This window comes from Montipora capricornis, chromosome 6 (assembly GCF_036669925.1).
Source record: "Montipora capricornis isolate CH-2021 chromosome 6, ASM3666992v2, whole genome shotgun sequence".
NCBI classification, from domain to species: Eukaryota; Metazoa; Cnidaria; class Anthozoa; order Scleractinia; family Acroporidae; genus Montipora; species Montipora capricornis.
The window spans coordinates 47,371,492-47,393,991 of NC_090888.1; the positions used below are offsets into that span (position 1 = coordinate 47,371,492).

General features: G+C 39.8%; 2 protein-coding genes across 2 annotated transcripts in view; both read right to left on the bottom strand.

The window, feature by feature from the left end:
- Nucleotides 1–10,759, bottom strand: part of LOC138052309 (E3 ubiquitin-protein ligase E3D-like) — an 11,391-nt gene extending 632 nt beyond the window's left edge. Inside the window, exons 1-9 of the mRNA XM_068898713.1 lie at nt 10,522–10,759; nt 9,049–9,256; nt 8,456–8,651; nt 6,540–6,697; nt 5,558–5,678; nt 4,457–4,565; nt 2,806–2,869; nt 1,937–2,081; nt 1–35 (exon numbers count right to left, since the gene is read on the bottom strand). The exon at nt 1–35 is cut by the window's left edge and continues 4 nt beyond it. Of these exons, the coding sequence (XP_068754814.1) occupies nt 6–35; nt 1,937–2,081; nt 2,806–2,869; nt 4,457–4,565; nt 5,558–5,678; nt 6,540–6,697; nt 8,456–8,651; nt 9,049–9,256; nt 10,522–10,732 (1,242 nt within the window). The 5' untranslated portion in view covers nt 10,733–10,759 and the 3' untranslated portion in view covers nt 1–5. The remainder of the gene's footprint in view (nt 36–1,936; nt 2,082–2,805; nt 2,870–4,456; nt 4,566–5,557; nt 5,679–6,539; nt 6,698–8,455; nt 8,652–9,048; nt 9,257–10,521) is intronic.
- A 3,873-nt stretch (nt 10,760–14,632) lies between these two features.
- The window catches only part of LOC138052310 (putative leucine-rich repeat-containing protein DDB_G0290503), a 19,438-nt gene continuing 11,570 nt past the window's right edge, over nt 14,633–22,500 (bottom strand). The window contains exons 12-18 of the mRNA XM_068898714.1: nt 22,450–22,500; nt 21,972–22,153; nt 20,874–21,018; nt 19,020–19,201; nt 16,406–16,541; nt 15,314–15,457; nt 14,633–14,954 (exon numbers count right to left, since the gene is read on the bottom strand). The exon at nt 22,450–22,500 is cut by the window's right edge and continues 103 nt beyond it. Of these exons, the coding sequence (XP_068754815.1) occupies nt 14,691–14,954; nt 15,314–15,457; nt 16,406–16,541; nt 19,020–19,201; nt 20,874–21,018; nt 21,972–22,153; nt 22,450–22,500 (1,104 nt within the window). The 3' untranslated portion in view covers nt 14,633–14,690. The remainder of the gene's footprint in view (nt 14,955–15,313; nt 15,458–16,405; nt 16,542–19,019; nt 19,202–20,873; nt 21,019–21,971; nt 22,154–22,449) is intronic.

Here is a 22,500-nt window from a genome sequence, read left to right on the forward strand (position 1 = left end):
ACGCGTCATACATTGCTTGTTCTTAGAAATCCAACCTGCAAAAAAAAGGGAAAGAAACGAAAGCGTTAACAAACCAATCAACCGAACAACGTTGGACCTTTACCCTGTTTACATTTATCCACCTATACAAAACAATGAAACACCAGGGCGTTCGAAAGCTATACGAGACGGATTCAGAACTCCTTCACTATTTATACAAACGTATGGTAACGCAAGTGAAGTATGTTGATCCGATTCAGAGGAGCGTAAAATCCTTCTAGCACTTTGCCATGGTTGTTTGTAAAAGGGTCATCCCTGGGTGCAGGGATGGCGCACGCAGTGGTGAGAGTACTCGCCTCCCACCAATGTGGCCCGGGTTCGATTCCCAGACTCGGCGTCAGATGTGGATCGAGTTTGTTGGTTCTCTACTCTGCACCAAGAGGTTTTCCTCCGGGTACTTCGGTTTTCCACTCTCCTCAAAAATCAACATTTGACTTGATTTGTGATAATTGTTGATTTCAGTTTACACTGTCCCCAATTGGTGCTCCAGCGCTAGAATGACTAGACACTTAAATAAGTTCCTTTCATTTCCTTCCCTTTCCTTTTCTTTCCTATTCAAGACGACAAAATATTTTGCGACGGTGAGACTTCACTAGGTGGGTTTTGAGCCTTGGATTTGCATGTGGATGCAGTGATTTGGATTCAAATCCTGAATACAACTGGGTGCATAGAACTTTGTTAATACTATCCCCTCCCAGTTGGGTTTCTTAGGGTGCGTTCGATTAATCGTATACCGGAATAGGAATACATGGAATAAAAATTATAAGTCCTTCGCTTTTACGGAGATTCACATCAAAATTGTCAAACACCTTGCTAGAATGCCATTTTATTTTCCCTGTTGCTTCTAAACACCAGACATGCCGTTTCAAATCATCACTCCACGTATTCTTATTCCGCAGTAGGGTCAATCGAACGAACCCTTACGTTTCTGGGCCTCACAGAGAATTATAATTATCGAGGAAGGGGGTTTCAATGGGCCTTATTTGCGCGGCGGCCACATTGTCCGTAGACAATAGATTTCGCACCCCGAGCCTCCAGTTGAAATGTTTGGGAAAGATTCTCGGTGGGGCAAAACAGAAGTTTTCAAACCCTCAGGACCCAACATGGCCGCCGTGTGATTAAGGCCCATTAAATTTCTTCTTTAAAAAGGTAAAAGGCCGAAAAGCCATTTGTGAAACTGCCAACCGCTTGTTTTGGAAAGCCGATCTTTTAACGTGTTTTCAAGGTAACAAAAACAAAACTTACTGTGAGATTTGACGACTTAAATCCTCTCCGTTCTTAACAGAGGGCATTGTGACACCCGAAAATGGCCCGTAAAGTTTCGGGACTTTCGAGAAACGGGCCCCCTGGCCGGCGACATTGTATTGTGTTATTGGGCAAGACACTTTACTCTTTACCGGCGAGGTTAATGCTGGGGGTAGCCCTGCGATGGACTAGCATCCCATCCAGGGGGGAGTAGAAATACTCCTAGTAACTTCATGCTACAGAAACCGGAGATAAGCGCCGGCCTGATAGGCCTTCTAGGCTCGTAGCAGACTTTATCTACCTGTGTTGCGTCAGTACACACTTCCCCTAATTAAAATTTGATGTAACAAGAAAAAAGCTTATCTTGCGGATCCACTGAGCTTTCCAACAAAGGTAACGAACAGTTTAAAGACAATAGACTGTTGCAACTTCTTTGTAACAACATCAAAATGGCATTTCTTTTATTTGGACACAGCTATGATTCAGAAAAGACACCGATTCTGAAAAGACACATTCGAAAAGTACACCCAATTATCGCCGCAGCCACTATTCACCCCCGGCTTGTCTTGAAGAAAGGTAGGCATATACTCCTCAGCCACAGGCCATACATCGATTTATCAAAGTACTAACTCATGACCTTCGTTAAGTGTACCTTAAATCCGTTCACTTCCCTTAAGGAAGGCGCAATGGTGTTTGTGCTCCGTATGAGGAGAAGAATTAAATGCAAGCAAGTCTCCTTTGTAAACAACAAGGGCTGCACTGAGGAATTCTCTTGCCAAGCAATAACCTCGAGATCCCTGCCAAATGAAGATGTAAAAGCCGTGAAGTAAGCAGGTAACACTCACTGAGGGAACTCACACTCCTTACACTCACACGCCATTACTTGGTGCAGTTTTGAAATCAGAGAAAAGATGTTCGCAATTTGAAAAAAAATTAAAACTGTTTGTATCCGAAAACTTTAATTTTAGAATCGCTCCTTTCCCTTTCAAATTTCCTTTGCGCCGCCATCTTGACTAACTGTGACGTAACACGGTTGCCGCAAATTTTCTAACCCAAACATCTTTCTTATAATAACAAAAGTGCAATCGTAACTCGTCGACTTTATTCAAGATGGCGGCCGGCGCGAAATTTGAATAAACCTGAAAATGAACGACTATTTACTTGGATACAATCGGTTTTTGAAAAAAAATCTAAATTTATTTTTTGTTGGAGTGGAAATTCCCCAAAGACTTGCAATGGAAGCAAGTAGCCGTTTTGATCTGTTGTCTTTATGGCTAACCTAAAGGTTCAGCGGCACCAGAACACATTAAAGGAGCAATTTATTTTCCATTTGTCGTCTTTCCGAGAGGTGAAGGACTTGAACGATCAATCGGAGGATCAATTCTAATTGTTACCTTTTAACCATATCATAAATACGTATAACCTTTTCCATACTTTTACGATGGCATTATTTCTTGTGCCTTAGCTCATTCAGAAGCTGGCACAAGTAAAAACACCCTTATTGGATTTACATGTTCATACCAATTGATGTCATCAAAGAATGGCTTTATCTTGTAAAGGATCTTCAATACAGGCAAGTATCTTGCTGTGAAAGGAAATTTCATTCTGTTTCATATTATTTGGAGGCTACCACCCTAGAGATCTGCTGATGCCACAAACTTGCATAGTTGCTGCCTAATCTGTCATTTCTATGTTCGTAAACAGTTGCACCCTAACTCCCTCCCCCAAGATTTTTTCTTTGCATTTTCAATAGGAGCATAGGAATGTCCTGAAAACTTTGTCGTAAGTTCAGACCGAGGTACCTATCATCAGGACGAAAGAGGCCTTAAAAAAACCTCCTCGCGCGTTAACACTGTAAACAAATCCCCACAAAATGGTTTCAGTATTTCTCGAAAGTTATACGTGTTTTAAACAGACCTCAGACGTTTAGCCTACAATATTTCGAGCACCGTCTAACATCATATCTGTAAAACAGTTGTAAAAGCGACCCTGTACGGCTGAACATCTATAAAGACGAAACAGTTTTCAGCTTATGTCTGCTGCTTTTTAGACATAAAACATTAAGACTTTCTTATTCCAATTCGTTCGTCCCTTTCAGTACTTAAAGGGAAAGTACGGTCTAGAAAAAGTTTTTCTAAATTACGAAAACTTTTCCCTAGGATTTCGAAAATAATTGCCGTTTTGTCCAGTTCCCTGTTAAAATGTGACAAGAGCACTTTAAAGTTGCCTCTTTCGTGACTTGGAGAGCGCCATTTTGGATATGAGGTGTTATGACGTAGCAAGAGTCAACAAACGTGTTCGACCTTACCAAGTTCTTCGTTCCCCGATCACTTTCTCAATGTTGTGTGACCTTTCTGCTCCAAGAAATTCAAATGTAAAATGAACTATGGTAAACAGTCTCGTGGTTCAATAGCTAGTACGCCAAGTAGGCCATAAGTGCGACAGAAACTCAAGTGACTCAATACTTGTAGATTCTCTGGTCAATCAAACTAGGCGGCAAAAATCAGGTAGAGCAAATGTGAAGACCAAAACCTTGAACATGCGACATAGAAATATTCGACAAGCGTACCTTCTTTTCTTTTTCACTTTCTTTCTTCTGCGACAGCCCGCGGCTTTGATGCTTAAGCAAACGTATTTGTTTCGCCGACGAAACTTTCAGATGTTGCTCAATACACATAGCAAGGCTTTTTCACAGCAACAATTACCGCTGTTGGTGTTTTACGCTTTCGAGGGGGATGAAACTAGAAACATGTCTATAACTCACATATAAAACCCTGTTTAACGACCACGAGGTAAATCTGTTCTAATGGTGGAGCCAATATTAATACAATTTACCCTCTGGATTAAGATTCAAGTCTACAAATTATCGTTCTCCTCGCCTGTGTTTTCTTGGTTACATCAAGTACATCTAGTCATCCGGAGAAATCCTTGACTATTGCTACGTCATAGCCTCGTTTACATACATTTCAATTTAGAATTGCCCATTTTTGAAGCGTTATTGTTGGCTATTTAAACACACTAAGCCCAAATGAGTGGTCACGTATGACAATACAGGTAAAGAACTTTCGATTCAGAGAAACTTTTTCTAGGCTGTACTTTCCCTTTAAAACGCCTCAATTATCCTAAGAACACTTATTCAACAGAGCAGAATTATTAATTTATTACATTGTACCTTTGCTTTTGACCAAATACAGCCCATTTTTAACGCCTCGAGATATAGAGTCGATGTCGTGAGGTTCAATGTTTGTTACCACAGCAGAGTCTGCATTAAAAAGCCAAAGCTGAAAACCAAAAAAATATATCTCTGAAAGTAAGAGCTATGACAGCGACGACCGCAACGCTGGCAATATCACAAACGTAATTAGGGGCTACGTGTTTTTTAATAAGCGAAAATGTAGAATTTTTTACTTAAGTATTAAAGTAGGGACATTAAAATGGCCGCCGTGACGTCATCTGACAACCGATGGTCGAAAATTACAAGGACAACGTCGTTGCCGTCACCGTTAAGCAAGGACAAGGACGACGACTACGAGAATGTCATCTAAAAATATCATTTTCGTAATAATTTCGCGATGACTCCAAGTTGTTCGGCATGGAAAATGAGTATCAATATTCTAAAAATAAAATCGATAATATTGGTGTCGATGTCCTCCACGTGACCTCAAATTTGGTAATTTAACTTCGTCGTTAGCTATTTAATAGTTTAATAGAGTAATTTGTGATATCAATGCATCAGACATGGTTTTATTCAAATCTGGTTTCAAGTCTCATTAATGCAACTTGCAAAGTTACGATTAAAGACCCAAACGAATTTCATTTAAGTGTCAAGTGTATTTAGCGCTTTGACACCAGTTGGTATTGAGATCAAATCAATCTGGTTGGTCTTTGAGGAGAGGGGGGAACTGGGATACCAGGAAAAAGACCTCTCCAAGCACAGTACGTGTAAAGAGCTGACGCACTTGATACAATTACGACGCCGAGTCCGGAATCGAACCCGGGCCACATTGGTGGGAAGCGAGTGCTCTCACCACTGTGTCATCCCTGATCAAAAACGTAAAGAAAAAATCCAAAGTTTGAGCATTGAGGTGGCCTTGTTGTATGGACAGGTCCCTTCCATATTTCTCCTTTCCAAGAGGGCCACGCAGCAATTGAACAATAACTATTCCACAGCCATTCGTCTTTGAAACATTTAACTACAAGGATGATAAAAGCCGCTGGCTGCACGACAGCAAAAAAGAGCTGTTAATCGCTTTATGCTGAAACAAAAACTTACACAGGCATACGTTGTTCTCTTTCCATTTTGTATGGGGTCTTGAACAAGGAACCTGAAGTTCACTGCACCTCGTGACTTCGAAATCAAATAGCTCGTAACAAAGGTCTCAATACAGTAGGACCTAAAGCCAAAAAAAATAAGGTTAACTTGATGGAACAAGTTAATTGCTCACATTTCGTTTTTTAAACAAACAAAAATTCATAGTGTGATTTAAAGTTCTGGGCCCAGTTGGTAAAACTTTCTTTTGCTTATTTCTGTTAACGTTTTTTCAAGAGTGACTTCTTCTAATGTAAAGTTTCGCCGAATATCAGCGCTGAACAGCAGAATTTGGGAGTAGAGAAATAAACTCCTTGGTTAATTTTTAAAATGGGATTAGCCTTAATCGGCTTTTGAACAACCGCGCCCTGATGTTTTTCCAGCACTGGACAACGTCTCCAGTTGTGCGTATCAAAAAAAACACGTTCAATTGACGTATCTTATGAGGCATAATTTCATCTTTGTCTAAAAGGGAGCGAAAACGCCAGGAAAAAAAAATACACCACACATGTAGATTTACCTACCTAAAACAATGGCCCCGCTCTACCTTTGGTACACTTTGCGTTGCTAAGTGAGGCAGGGGGGGGCATTCACTTGTCGTTAACTGGTGTCTTCTTTAGTCGCAACAAGAACACCAACGATCAAGAAGCTACTGAGTTACTGTACCGTGTTTTTCACGCCTATGATTTGCTTTGTGCTGTTATAGCAGTGGTGAAGACTCCATGCTTGAACGGAGTTCCAGCCCTTGTCTGTACGCAGGTGCTGCTGCCAATGAGCTATCAAACCGTTTGGGAGCTGGTGTAAATTGCGTGTTCGTACCATACAGTACGCCGTAAGAAGTGAAAAAATGACTTTTCAGATGTTTCCCTTCAATTGTTTAAAGGGATTATTATTAAGGGAGAAGTAAATTATGAAAACGCCAAACTACTATAGCATATAACTGTACCTGAATAAATTGCTATGCCTGGTGCTAATCTTATGCTTGTGAAGATGAATACTGTTATCACTCATTAATTCTAACGAATCGCGAATTCTATCCTCTGTGCAAACATTTCCTACAACGGCATTGCATCGAGAGCATTTCAGGGAAAGCAGTTCTTCTCCCTGGAAAGTAAAAATGTTCCATAACAATTAAGCGTGTAAAAATATTATTTAAATACTTTTCCCCTATATTTTGTGTTACTTATAAATAACACATTGAAGTATCATTGCGATTTATAAATCGCAAGGTTACGAACTTTGCGATTTATAAATCGCACTTTACCTCACTTTTCTGTGATGATGCACTTAATGCATCAAAAATTGTTCCTGAGACGGCTGAGGAGAGCGGTCTTGTCAAGTTTTGTCTTGCACCAAAAAATCAAAACATTGGACCACGAGCCCGCGGCATGAATTTCATGTGTTTGCGGTTATATTATTAAATCGCACTTTGTGATTTATAAAACGCACATTTGCGATTTATAAATCGCAAGATTACGAACTTTGCAATTTATAAATCGCAAGGTTGCGAACTGTGCGGTTTACAAATCGCAAAGTTGATAACCTTGCGATTTCTAAATCGCGAAGTTGGTAACTTTGCGATTTATAAATCGCGATGTTCGTAACCTTGTGATTTATAAATCGCAAAGTTCGTAACCTTGCGATTTATAAATCGCAAAGGTACTTCAATGTGTTATTTATTAATAATTTGTGTTATTTATTAATAACACAAAATATAGGGGAAAAGTACTTAGATAATATTTTTATATTTGGCGCCCCATAGATCTCGATAGGACAATAAGCAAATGAAATGATAATTGCGAATTCACAGTAACATTTATAGTACCATAAGCGACTATTAAGAGCCTGACCTTTGCCGGCCGAGGCTGGCTCACTATCTTCACAGCATATATTATGAGCAACACATACAAGATTAGTACACAAGAAAAAAGGGTAACTTTGGCTCAACTGCGGTACGGCAGGAATCGTACAAGTACGAGGTGGCAGGGTTAATTACTGGCAAGCGCTGGGAGCTGATACCGAATTTCGTCTTCCTACCCACCCTCCCACAGTTTCTCACCCTGTGACCATTGTTGGGTCGCCAAACTTATCCCCAATCTGATTGCAGCGCGACAATGGATGCAGTGTGGAATAGTTCACTACCTCATTTGAAGAGAGTTCTTGAAAAAGACAGAACCTACAAATACAGTAGTGCAATGGCTTTGCTCACACGAGTCTCCTGCACAGTGTAGTTCAGTAGTAGACCAATGTGAATTGGTCATACAGTACATGTAAACGGCTATCTTATTAAGAGTACTGAGAGCAATTGTACTTTTCTTGCTAGAATTAGTCAGCATTTTAGGCACACTTTTGCTCAAAAGGAAAAATGAAGGAGGCAACTGAGGTCATTCAAGGAATCAATGCAGTCGGCTGAATATCCTGCAAGGTTCAAGATCGAATTTGCCTGTACAGGTTAACACTGAAATATTCCGGGCAAACATTCTTAATTAATTTTCTTCACTGCCAAAACTTATCTGCTTAGTTTAGCATAATTGTTTTGAAGGTATTCAGCATTTTTAATTTATGCAGCACAGATGTACATGTACATGTAACTGATTGAAAATTAGTTTGATAACTTTTTGGCAATAATTATGTTATTGATGGCCCCATTGCATAATTTTTGTCAACTCTGGGTCCCACTTTAACTGGTTTTCCATTCAATTGAAAGGTACAATGTACATGTATCAGGAGAGTTCTTCAAAGTAGGTGACATAAGAATTTCATGTGATGTAAGTTCCACCAACTGTAAGCTAGCCTTCTTGCGAGAAGCAAGCCATTTTGTATTTGTCTGTGGCAGCGTTAATACAGCTGCTATTCACTTACCGGTATAATCTGCAAACTGTCTGGCACAGCAGATGAACAATTCACCTTGATGTAGTAGTCTCCAACAAAGCAATCATTTTCATCAGGTTCAAGAGCCCCTGCCATAGATGTAAGGTTGCTACTACCATGGCAACACCAGTCTTGTGCAAGTTCAAGCCAATTTTCCGATGGTAATTCCAGAACTCTTTTAAATTTCCTTGGGGTAAATATTGCAAGATTGTGTTTATTTTGATAACCAAAATGCACTTCCAAGGGCTTATGTTTCAAAGATGCATACAAAGTCATGTGACACCTATTCACCATTTCACGCTCCTTGTTTGCACTTTACCTTCAGACAGGTGATATCTGCAATGCTACACATACTTAACACATGCCCTCATGACTTAAACATAACTCTGATAACAGAGATGTATTCAAGTAGAAAATTTGCCTACACACACAAACCACTGTACCAATGATACATACTCAATAATTATTTTGAAATCATTTCAAACTAAAATGAGGAAGATTCATTTCTGAGCTCTCCCATTAAAAATTGAAATCAATACACCTAACTTGGACAAATAGTTCATCTCAAAAGCACATGAGCTTACCTCTCAGGTGACTGTATTGCAGATCCACAGAGGCGACAGCAAATACAGTGGCGCTTATTTCTTAGTTCTTGCATCTCTTGTGCCAAACGTTTCTTAGGCCCATTCTCCTTGTGGTCTCTTGTATACTCGAACTGAAGCCTCATTTGCATTTCGTTGCCACTGCAGGTTGACAGGCCACTGAATGACCTTGGACTAACAACGATAGAACCTAAGAAATAACAACTAATCACCAAGGAATGCTCACAAGGAATCAATAAAATTAATACGAACATTGGAGATTGAGTCAAAAGCAATAGACCTTCTCACAGTTTCTGACGCCATCTTAGTTGGGGGGCAAACACGGCTAAAATGGACCTCTTTAGCTTGCACATTTTGTTTTCCCATTTCAGACCATGTGATGTTACTCCAGGGAAAAGTTTCTCTCAAATTTCGTCTTCTGCACGAGCATATGTGTGCATAACTTATGTAAAACCAAAAAGAAAATTCCCTTCCGAACATCACATGGTCTGAAATGGGAAAACAAAATGTACACGCTAAAGAGGTCCATTACAGTGAATGTACGGGATTTTGGCCGAATTCAAACCTGTATAACTCGGCTGCAAAAAGGCAGATTTAAAAAAATTTAAAATATTTTTTTGTCTTTTTATCAATATCATTCACTTAATGGAGAATTAGATAATGGAAAAGGCACAACGTCTGAAAATTGGATATTAGAAATCTCCTCATGTCACTTCAAGTTTCACGGGAATTAGCATAATTTTGTTTACAAGAGTTTATATGAAATTTACAAATTTCGTTTACGGTTGTTATAGCTTGATTCTGATCGTCATACTTCACGAAAATAATCTCAATAGAAACACTTTTTGAGAGATATTCTGGCTATCCACAATCGTCAGACTTTAAGGATTTAATTCGGCCAAAATCCCATACATTCACCGTAATTTTAGCTGTGTTTGCCCCCAACCAATATGGCGTCAGCCTGGAAACCGTGTAAAGGTCTATTCCCAATATTTTACAAAAATTTCGTTTCATATTTAAATTTGCCTATCACTGGAACTGAAGACCCTTTGCGCCTTCAGCCAATATGCCACTGGTTGGCACATTATCGACACAGATAGAGCAAGGATGAATACTGCAATAATGTACATGTACTGCTTAGTTTGAAGCCTCAACATTCCCAACTCCACCCCGTGGCCATACCCCTGGTATTTGAATCTTTATCTCCTCCTAAGGCTAAGAAAAAAAAACCTTAATCTTCCAAGACACGAAAATCTCAACACTTAAGAGGCGAATGGGGAATGCCAACAAGGAACCTTCACTTAGTGTTCTGTCGTGATGTGATAAAATCAATGTGTTTGAAAGCGAATGAATTGTGGAATTTATGAGCTGTATGTATGCAACATGCAAATATAATATGAATGATTTTTGCGCCAAGCTGGGCGTAGATTAACAGAATAGAAACTGAATTTGTACCTGGATAATACACCACGTTCTTGGATCGTTGGTTTTCCTTGCGATCATCGCTCGTCAATTTTCGCCGGTATATTCTAAAAAAATTATCGAATTTACCTCCACTGATGATTGCTTCTTTGGTAATATGCTGCAAGCAAACAACCAAAGAAGCTGCGTTTAGATTTTTCCCAACATCAATCCAAATTGGTACTACACTAGGTTCATCCGCCATTTTGAAAGATTTTCAATACCAGTGCCCACGCATCAAAAAAGGTTGGTTCCAGTCTTCTTTGCCCAGTTATCATGCATAAATCCCTGTAGACGAGCTTTTCAGAGTCATCCCATTCATGCGTTAAAATCTTGCTGCAAACACCACTGCATTGTTGTTTTTAATCAATAAATCCGTAAAGCGAGATCTTCTAAGAAGCTTTTTTGGCTTGAAAAGTGATGACACTAGTGCCAGTGTCTCCCTCCTTTTACACCCACCTGTTAGCGTCCTTTTCCTTTACTGAGATTTTAAATTAGTGTTGTAGGCGCCTTGCGTTCCCTAATTTTTTTACCTAAAAATCGGCGATTTCTCGACATTTTCTCTTGGTCTCTCCTTTTCTATATGTTGGAAGATGGGAATTTTCGACACTTTTGGAAAACTCGCTATTTCTCTGATTCTACTCAGCGTCTAGTAATACAGAGTTCAATACTTTGGTCAAGATTTAGGAACTCGTCGAACCTAATAAGGCGTACGAAATAGGGAATACATCTATTTACAAAAATTGACGTCAAATTTCTTTTGATATTCAAATTTGCCAACCACCGAACAAAAGAACCCTTTGTTTCGGCATCCAATCACAGGTACCCCAAGCTAACAATGTAATTTGAGCATCACGATCAGTCAAAATTATAAGTGTTTGTATGGGAATTTGCAAACGTGTTTAGGAGTTGAAATAAAGAACATGAATCGAACAAAAATGCCTTCCCGAGCCAAAATTCCCGCACCGCGGCTGTTTTTGTCCGATAGAGAAATAGATTAGTTAGAGGAGGATTCCAACGTGCACTGGGCTAAAATCTGGAGGCGACCTGAGCGTTCGGAGTGAATTTACGGCTGATTTCCTTCGATGGATATGCGAAACCGCCGCCACCAAGTAACCAACCTTGGGGAATTATATATATGGAGTCAGGGTGGCTTAGTGGTTATCTATCGAGCCTCCCACCACTGCTAGCCGGGATTCAACTCTGGCCCCGGCTTGCATGTGGGCTGAGTTTCAGTCGATCTCAACCTGACTCGAGGGGAGGTACTCCGGTTTTCCTCCCTCATCAAAATCGACTCACAGCTAATTAACATCTAGCTGTGGTGCTGTGCTCCGACATCAAACATGGACTGTATAACGGCAGCCAGGGGCGCCTTTGTATGCTTTCAGCCCGATATCGTGAGCTGCGCCCTTCGCAATTCAGTCCTAAATACTGCAAGTAAAGGGTGATTAGCACTGCCAATTGTTATTGTTATTATTATATGAGAGAGAAACGGTAGAACTAAAACTCCCTAGAATCGCGCTGAAACGGCCAGAAATACTAAGAACATACCATAAATAAGTCAAGGAGGCAAGTTGAGAAATTCCGGTGTATCTTAACGATCTCTAAATTTCCGATACAAACCCTTAAAAAATTTATGTATCACAACAACGATACTCCATGAGCTTGGGGTACCTATGATCCAACAAGGCTCTGGTTGGCTCATTAATATCAGTAGGTGACGTCATCGATGTCTTCGCTATAGCGTTTAGGATTCTAGTATCATTTTCGAGACAAAAAACTGGCTCGCGATTTTACTCTTGAACACAAATTTAAACCTAACTCATAGATTTCACTTCGGTCAGTGGTATCTCCTAGCAATTGCGCGTCTGCACTTGATCCTCTATTACCTTATATTTTGTTGAAGGTGGCTTTCTTGTTTTCCCCATTGGGACTACACACCTAAAGCCTTGCACAGAAAATATCATTTTCCCGCGAAGCTGTTGTTCGCATACCGTTAACGCCAGGGGTTCCCTTACCTCATTGGCTGGCGGCTTTTCGTGTCAACATTTCTCTCTGACATAAACAAGAGGGGAAAAACTCGAGCTTGTCTTATATTGAAAAAGCCTTCCTCTCAAAACAATTAGTAAGGTATGTACAATTGCGGATTTCCGTGATATTGGCGCTGATTACTGAGGAACAAAAGAGTGTGGGCGAATTTTTCAATTGTCAATATTTCTCTTATGGTGGCCTCTGACGCATCATGTTTTGGAAATTTCGATACTGGAACTTGACAGTTGTATGAAAAGATAACCAATGCGAAAACCAGAAAATGTTACACTTTTAGAGCTTAATGCTTTGAGGTTTACACTGCACTACGATAGCATTTGATACTGCATTAATTCGGCGAAATGTCAGTAGGTGAGTTTACCGGTTTGTCGCTTTTAAAATGAGCAACAATACCAAGCATTTTTTCTCGAACTCTACATTTCATAGCCTTTCCAGTGGCACATAGTTTGCGGAGATTGTCTTCAAAATAGCACGTGTACGAATTTTTTTTGTGGGGGCCACCAACGAAGGTTTGAAGTAACCTTAAATTATTCAATTGCATGCTTCTGAACTTACCAATCAAAAACATCTTAAGGAGCTTTTGCTTCGAAGCAGTCATAAAAAATATGGATAGAACGAATAAGGTTATGTGTCAGTTTTTAGTTATGAGCCTGCGCATTAGGTTTGCGGATCGATTTCTTTCAATGGACATGTGCATGCTCGGAAGGGAAAACTAGTCCCTCCATTTATCTCTTTATCTCGCCATCTACATATCGACTGCAATTTTCAAGCACGTAGACTCACGGTCTTATTGTACAGGTAATCGAATGTAAACGTCGCCGTTGTCTTAATGAGAAGACTCCTTGAATGGCCCAGTTCGTTCGGTCATTGGTTCGTTCACTAATTAGCCAGTATCAAAAATACTCTTTATCTGTCCTTCCAATATTTTGCATGAGCATTCTTTTTATTTCTCGCGGGACTTAAATGGTCGCAAGAGAAACTATTATCGTATTTTTGATACTGGCCAGTTCATTCTTACCTAACTTGTATTCATTTATTTATTCTTATCATACACCAAAGGGATAATTATAGAGTAGCTTGAAGCAGAAGCTCAGAGCTGGGGTTTTTTATTTTAAATATTTCCTTATTTGGATGCAACGTAGCTCGTGCATTTTCCCGCGCGTGCAGCTTCGACTTTATTTTTGTCCATATTTGGGCGTAAAATTGGTGTCCTAAAATCCCCAGCTTTGTTTCAAGGAAAAGAGTTGTAAGTTACACGCTTCAAAATCATGTGTTTCTGCTTGAAGTAGCTCAGGATACAACACGAATTCAAAAGGAGAACTACTGCAACACAGAGGATTAGATTTAGAGCAATGTTTTGGTTTTTTACATCCCACAAGTGTTCGATCATGGTTATTACTTGACGTGTACAGCAGCCATGTCGGTACACAGAACAATAGAGAAAAAATTCTTTTGGGAATTTGACTCATCTATTATAATGCAAAACGTCAGCCATAACTTGCGATTGTTTTGCACGCCAACATGGCCGTCTCATCACGTGATTGAAAACCATCCATACTGGGGTGGATCCAGAATTTTGTCAAGGTGGGTTTGGAGAACTGGGCGGACCTCTCTAGCATGCTCCGCAGGATATTTCAAAAAGATAAATCAGTGTTGGAATTTTGAATTTCGAGGGTTTGCAGGGATGATTCTACGTTGATTTTGTTGTGTAAGAGCTGCTTGTCCACTTCATTTTATTTTTTTTAGCTGAGGTCAATTGGCACCTGTAAAAACAATGTATCCGCTGACTAGTATTTCGTGATCATATCGCGGGCTCAAGTTTAAAGCTCATCGACGTCATCTGATTTTGGAAGTTGACTGCTAACCAAGTACTGGGTTTCAATTGGATCGCAGGCTGAAGCCTGGTTAAGTTACTGTAAGAATAAACCCAGGAGCTCCGCTTTTCGGCTTGGCTAAATCTATATTTTAGAATTTTTGATATCAGTTTAGGCGGTTCCATCAAATCACGCAAACCACCCTTGGAGCCGATCCAGCTATACAAACAAAGTAAACATCATTTATAGCATATCTCTGTGCTTGATTTATTGAGTGTCAAGATCCACCACTAAATCAGATCAACTATAGAAGCAAGCATGGAACGCTCTGGGAACCATCTGGAAACACCAGCAGCCTCTGTAGCCCGGAGCTTCTTCGTCTTTCGTGTCAACAACTTCTCTTAACATCTCCTTTGTTTTACGCCATTTTGTGTTCAGTGCCTCTAGCTCGTCCTCGATCGAACGCTTTGTTTCCATGTTCACTGGCTCATTTGTTATATCTTGACCCAGGCAGTTGATATCTTTCATCTCAACTTCCTTTCTGTCCATATTTTCCCAACGTTTCTTAAAACCAACCACACAATATCATTAACAATTTAACGTAAGAAATTACCTAAGAGTGGCTCCCTCTCTAATTCATTTTTAGAATTAAAATCATGACTTGGTTGCCTGACATCGCCAAAAAGTTGATGTTTAATTGCGATCGCGATCGCTGTTTTAACAAATATGACCGATCAAACTTCTAATCAAAAAATGGCCTAACTGATGACCTTTTGACAGCAGCATGATGGATTGTGTCTGGTGTAGCTGACTTTCTTCATTCAAATCATCCACACCGAGTTAATTCAGTAAAATTTACATCAGCGCGAAGAATTAGCTATATAGGGAATCTATGACTTGTGGTGGTTATTGAAATAGGCTACCTTTATTTGCTGGACCCGTTTTGTAACTTCCCCTGGAGCCATGCGAACGTGTAATGAATTCACTAGCTTTTCAGTGTCGGTCATCCAATGGCTTATGGACTGGATCTTTATGTCAAAGTCACTTATCTTCATCTCCAACGAAGACTGAAAAATATTTTTTTTAATCTGTGTTACGTTTGTAAGATTGACAAGAAATGGAAATTGGAGACAACGAAACAACAACACGCCGATAAAGAGAAAATTACAAGAACTTATGTTTCCAAGGAACAGCCACACAATCATAATATTAAATCTAGATTTAGATTTAAACCTGTAACAGGAGACTAAAACAGCACCTTCCGCCAAGGCGGTGTGTAGACAATTCTTGATTCCTTAAAATTTTCTTTTTCGGCTTAAAACTCATTCCTTCGGCATGCCATGAAAGATGTGAGCTACAATGCAACCGCTGCTGCTAGAGTTAAGATGGATCCTCGATGAATTTAACTGTTTCGATCCTGCTATGCTTCGTTTAGCTTTCTTGAATTACCGTTGAACTAAGCACCGATTAAAGAACAGAGAGAAAGGTACTTCATCGCCGGGCTTCTCAGTATTGATACCAGGTTCATGGCTAAATAGAACTATTGAACTTTTACACAAAAATTTGGTTTTATCAACGGAGTTGATAATGTAAATTGACCACCGTACAGGGATTCTAAAAGTTGACGTTTTGAGCGTTAGCCCTTCGTTAGCGCGAATCATGATGATCTTAGTAAGAATTGTGTAAGGGATAGCATCTTACATTCTGGATTCGCTCTGACGAAGGGCTAACGCTCGAAACGTCAGCTTTTAGAATCCCTGTACGGTGGTCAATTTTCATTATCAACTCCGTTGATAAAACCAAATTTTTGTGCACTACTTCCCCACCGACGCAGCACTACATTTTTTTTAGAAACTACCCCCTTTACTGAACTTTTAGGTAACTTTGCCTTCACTTTCTCTTAAGTTGAACACCAAGTGATTGAAACAGTATTGTAACAATATAATGACCTAGAAAATCTAAGTTTAGTGATCCCATTAATAAACTTACAGCACAAGCAGCTGACTTGTTATTACCTTGGAGCTATCAAGCTCTGCAAATCCTTCATCAGCCAGAAATTCGTCTAAAGTCTGGGAGAGCGTACTGTAATCATCACTAACACGAACCGTTTCGTCTCGTCTTTGGTCAAGTAAAGTAAGCTCCTGGACAAGTCTGGATAGAAAAAGCATACATAAGTAACCCTAAAAGATTGGTAAATACCATGTCTCAAGCACACTGTTTAATACATGCAGACTATTAAATGGGTTAGGTCATGGTGAGCTCATCTGTAATAGCTTTTTGGCCATTTTCCCGACAGACAATGAATGGTCATTGTGCAGTAACTTATTCAACGGACACTGACACGGTGCTTTTACAGTATGCCGGTTCGGAAACTGACTTCAACTCAGAAGTTTGCTCTCATCCGTATACTCTTCAGTAGAACACCTCTCATAACCCAAGAAGATAAACCGTATTCATAAATGGCAGCCAACAAATTTTTCTTTTGTCTTTGTGCTAATTATCATCACTAGCCTCACTTTGGAGTAAAAAATTTTTTGAATTTGCTCGTGCTAACGAGGTTAGTGAGGATGATTAGCATAAAGAAAAAAATAATAATTACTTACCCGCCATTTATGAATATGGTCCATAAGTGAATTCTAGCCAGCGAACAAGCTCTCTAAAACGAGGAGGGAGGGGGAGAGGAGAGGTTGCAACGATCAGTGTGTAATTTTCATTTCCAGGCACAAACCAAAAATGTGGCATCTGCCTGTCACTTTGACAGCCGAGCACGCGAACGTGGTTTTGGGCAACATTGCGGACGAAGCGGAGCTGGATATATAAGTATTTCACACGTTGCCGGGCATCCGGTTATACCGCAGAGAAGAGCAAGCTACAGCTGTAAAAAGTTTACTGCTAAATCGAGGTGTGTTTGCCGTTCTTCCAACTCGTTACGGGAAGAGTTTCATATCCAGTGTTTCGTTAGCGCGAAAGAACTACTCCGACGAAACGAACACTGACACTGCTTATCGTCATGTCCTTGTACACTCGTCATTTGCCCGTCAAATAGCTTAATAGAAGACCAAATGGCCGAGCCAATGTCGCTAGGCATAATCTGTTGTCACGTTCAGGACATCGAAGAACTTTAAAGTACCTGCGTTTCAGCTTGTGTTCACTACGCTGGAGCGTGTAATGGAAATTAGGGAGTTGTAAAAGGATTATTCGTCTATCCTGCACAACAGTGTTCGCTTGATTGTTGTGGCTAAGAGCCACACGGTGGAAACGTGGACTGGAAAACGGTGATCTCAATGGTTTTATCTCAAGTGGGATTTTTAACTTTGAATTTTATTTGTGACCGATGGAAGTAATTGCCGATTCCCACATAATTATTATATATCTAGCCAAGCGTTCTCTGATTCGTCCGGCCCTTCCAGAACTAATAATGTTGTGATGTCGTAAAAAATTTATGGTCAATCGTGTATCCATATTGAATTTTAAAAAGACACCCGCACAGTCGACAGTAATCTCTTACGGAAGGAGAAAGTGTTTTTTTCCTCTCTCCGCTTTTTCGTCGGAGTAAAATAAGCGCTTGCCGACATAACTAGAAGTGTTATGCTGAAAGCACTATAGCTTACAGCATCGCTATGATAAAATTTTCCGCGAAACCAGCCCGGGCTGTCATCAATCAACGGGACGCCAATGATATTTCACTTCTCCCAGGCGAAGTGGAAATGAAAATCAGTTTACAGTGATCGTTGCAGACTCTCCTCTCCCCGCCCCGCCTCGCATTGAGGGCTTGCATGCTTGCAGGATAAATGAATACTCACATTAAATTTAAGGGAATTTCTCTAACCGACTTCTAAAGGTTTTAAATTCAATTTTCGGCAGACGTTTAGCAGTAGGGGGACAAACACATACCTCCAGTGCACCTATGTGGTTCATGATAACAAAAGCTCGGCTTTGTCAGTCTTTCTTGATACACAGACGGTTTTGGTCTTCGGAGTAAGATCAAAATAGCGTGAAACTGCTGCTTTGTGACTTCATTCAATCACTGTTATGTTTTTCAACTGAAGCCAAAAGTCCAAACTCTTGTCATGGTAGCTGGAGTGATTAAGTAGATAGGTCGCTTTTATACATAGTGAGAGCCTGGCGTCTACCCGAGTAAGAAGCCATTAATCGTTATTATTTTCGATATTAGATATACAAAACGAAATAATGAAGTGATCCTTGCACTTGCACTGGCCAATTTAAGCAACTGTCTCTTATAGACAACTGAAAACTTTAGGTGACTTAAAAGGGATTCAAACTCATGACTTCTGCGATGTCGGTGCAGTGTTCAACCAACTGAGCTATGAGTTGCATGGGAGCAGGTCAATTTTTTGGGCTCGTGTGTTCGCAAGAAAGGACTCGATTTATTTATATTAGCTAACTCCCATTCTTGAAAATTTTATCACAAAACCAACATCTTGTGGAACTTTTGTCTCTCTTCCCCAAAAAAGTAGTAACTTGACGGAAAAATGCTGTAATTACAACGAAATCTTTGTTAATGAACATTTCCAACACGACAGCACAGTAATTGCTCAGTTTTTTTTGAAAGATGCTTTCAGTTTTAACATTTACCTGGTTTTTCCTCACTCATAAGTGGATACTTACCTGCTCTCGTTTTCTTGGCAGACCTTTCTTAACTGTATCTGTTTTTCACATAGTTCTTCCGTCTTCCTTTGGATGGTTATGTATGTTTGACTCTCCGTCTGTTCATTTTCCATCCAAATTTTCGTCGTATTTCGTATCTCATCAATTGGGTGGTCGTAAGTATGCAGGTCTTCCATCAGCCTCTGAATAACAAAAAAAAAAAATGAATTGCGCAAGGATCGATTAAGCTAGCTATTCCGGAAGGACACAAGAAATTACATCATGCCCCATCGCCTTAAATGTTTTACAGATGTAGATTATCAATTTTTAGGACGGTTGAGTGGCATAGATAACCGGACTTGCGACCTGTCAAAATTCAAGATTACATCTATCAATCTACTAATCAATCAATCAATCTGATCCTGGTGATGTCCAGCGAATGAGGTTTCCTTTAGCATGAGTGCATGACGTTTCTCCGTCTAGCCTCGTGATTCTTTTCAAGCTAGTGCCGTAATAGCGCTTTCTCGGCCTTGTTCGATATGGGTGCACCAAGGACTTCCGTCTTTAGAGATGTGGAACCAATCCTCCTCGAGTCTAAAGGCTTTTAGGTCATCCCTAATGTTGTCTTCACTTCTTCTTTGGCCAGTTTGCCTAAGAAAATCTGCTTAGCCAAATCTGCTTAGCGACGGTCCAGTCTGCAAACGCACCCGAGCTAAGGCTGTTGCTCAGAATTCCAGGAATCTACAGTTCTTATTTCTCCGGATTTTTTCAATTCCAATATCGTGAACTAACTTTCTCTCAGTTTCCATTTCAAATCCGAAAGAAATAGAAATATAGGACAACTAAAACACTCATGAAAAACTAACATTGGCGCAAAAATAACATTGATGAATAATTGTTGTTGTTATAGGGAAGAAAGGTTCCAAGCGTCCATGATTCTCGCAAAAGAATGATAAAATACTGCACGAATACCAAGCGCTAAGTCTCACAAAATTACCCAAAAGAAGAAACTCCGCGGTACTCTCGAAAGCATAAAACCTTGGTCACGTATCAATAGTTGTTATTTCTTTTAAATCGCATGCAACAGCATTTTATTAGGGAGCTTAAGGACGGTGCCTACTATTGTTACTGCGCATACGTTCTGCGCATCTCGAGATACTCGGATTTCCTATCGGTGATGCTTACTAATACAGGGATATTTTTGCGCGGTTTAAAACTATCCGGAGAAAGTACATCTTAGTAAGTACTCTTGGTATCCAAAAAGAAAATTGGGGGTAACCATGCATTTTTGAGAGATAATTAAGCTTCAATTTGAGAAAGAACTTCATACACTGCTTTGTATTTTAAAGCTTTTTACAAATATTATTCATCAATTATCTTTGAAAAATGTGTGGTTACGCCCAATTTTCTTTTTGGATTTCAATAACACTTGTTGAGATCTCCATTTCCTGCATAATCACACATCGGGGAAAAAATATCTTTAATTAGTAGGCACCGTCCTTAAGGAAGGACGACGACGACGGCTACGAGAACGTTATCTAAAAATATGATTATTTCCTGTTATTGTAATGATTCGATCATTTCACGTTGTTGTCAGGAGAACAACGCCAAAGAAACGAATCAAAATGTGAAACGCACTTGCGGGAAGTGCAGCGTTATTGTTTTGGTAATGTTTTTTGGCGTTCTAGCTAATAGCCGTCGTAGTTGTGCTTGCTTAAGCTCACCGACTCTAGTTTCAAAGACTTGAAAATAATGAGTGAGTCATCGAAACGTCATTCTTACCTAATATGGCTATTTTTTATTCATAATTATTACGAAAAGAAGCTTGAAAAACTACTTTGCGTAAAAAAGAATAAGAAAATATTCATTATATACCTTTTGTTTAAAAATGTTCTCTTCTAGGTAAACTCGTTCGTCGTCATATATCTCAGGTGTATTGATTTGCTTCTCGATTTTATTTAAGTCATTTGTAATGCTTTGAATGGACTTGTGATTCTGGGCTGAAGTAGCTTGAAGAATCCTGTGCACGAGGTCATAAAATACGAAAATTTACAATGCAATTATTGAAGACTATTTTCCCAAAGAATGCACTTGTTGAAATGATAAAGATGTTTAATCAGGAACATTCCATCACTCGTTGCAAGCTCACTCTAGGCTACAAACTTGGCGAGGGAAGAGAAATGGCGGGTCCCAAGAAATACCAGGGATACCTCCAGAAACACAGAAGCGATTCGGCCCGCAACAGTGAGCGAGTTGGAAGGTCACGTAAAAGTTGCTTAGAGCCCCGTCACATAACCTCCGTGGTCACGTGAGTTACTGCAGACGCTAATTTTAAGTAATTCACATGACCAACGTCGAATGTTGAAACGTCGAGTGAAGTTTCATTTCGTTTTTGTGGAATTAAATTCACATGCATATAATTTTTCTCTGTTCCGACACGGGGATATTAGGGAAAAAACCTGAGTAATCCTCACAGACTCGAACCTTTGACCCTACCACTTTTATTCTACCACTATGCTACAGGAGACTCGTGAGAGCTTAGGTCATTAATCTAGGTTTATGTGATCTGCATTCTGTTACGACTGTGTGTCACATGGTGGAGAATGACAGGAAGCACGATGGTATGTCCTGTGAATGAAGGAAATGATGATTTTTTCTGTTATGACACCGGCATACTAGGAAAAGAGAGGTTCCTCAATCAATTTCCTGCAGCGCTTAGCTGCCTAAACCCCTTTGGTAGGACGAGACAATTTCTCCAAATGAAAATAAATTGAAAGTGGTTTAAAAGTTCACTTTGAAGACACAAATTTTGGCGAAAGAAAACCAAAGTAGGAGACCGAGTTCACAGGTTGTGGTCTAATCTTCAGCGTTACAATGACTGAGGAGGTAGCCGTGCACGCAAAGTGAAGCTGATTTGAACAGAAGACCGAACCTATTAAGACGTTTTTCAAAGAAATATCATTTCATTCCCACCGATTTTTATTTTCCACATGTTCTCTCCACAATTCATCCCAGCGAGACTCCAAATCCCTGACAATCTTTTCCAATGCTTCTCTGTGTGTATTAAAGAACAAGCCCTCTTCTTTGGCTTTTTGGAATCGCTCAACTTCTGACTGAAAGTCGGATCTCGATTTCTCCAATTCAGATTCAAAGCGCTGGAAAAAGCAAAATTAATTATTCAGTACTTCCCTAGAGCTTAATATGGACAAGTTCAAAGGTACAAGAAGTCGTTCTCGAGGCTAAAGCTCTTATATAAATTTGTGCCTTATCTTTTCATTTAATTGCTTAATCGCATACTGTCCTCTAAAACCAGACTCAGTATTTCCCTGAATAGTTGATTCCTTTGCAACTGCCCAACGCATTTTAACTTTGTAAAAAGTCTTGCCCCTGTGCACAGCTGAACAGATGTCGTTAAGGGTTTTCCAAAGTAAGAGACTACTAATTTACTCACATTTATATCACCCAGTTGCCTTCTGAGTTCGTCTCCGTTTGGTCCAACGGC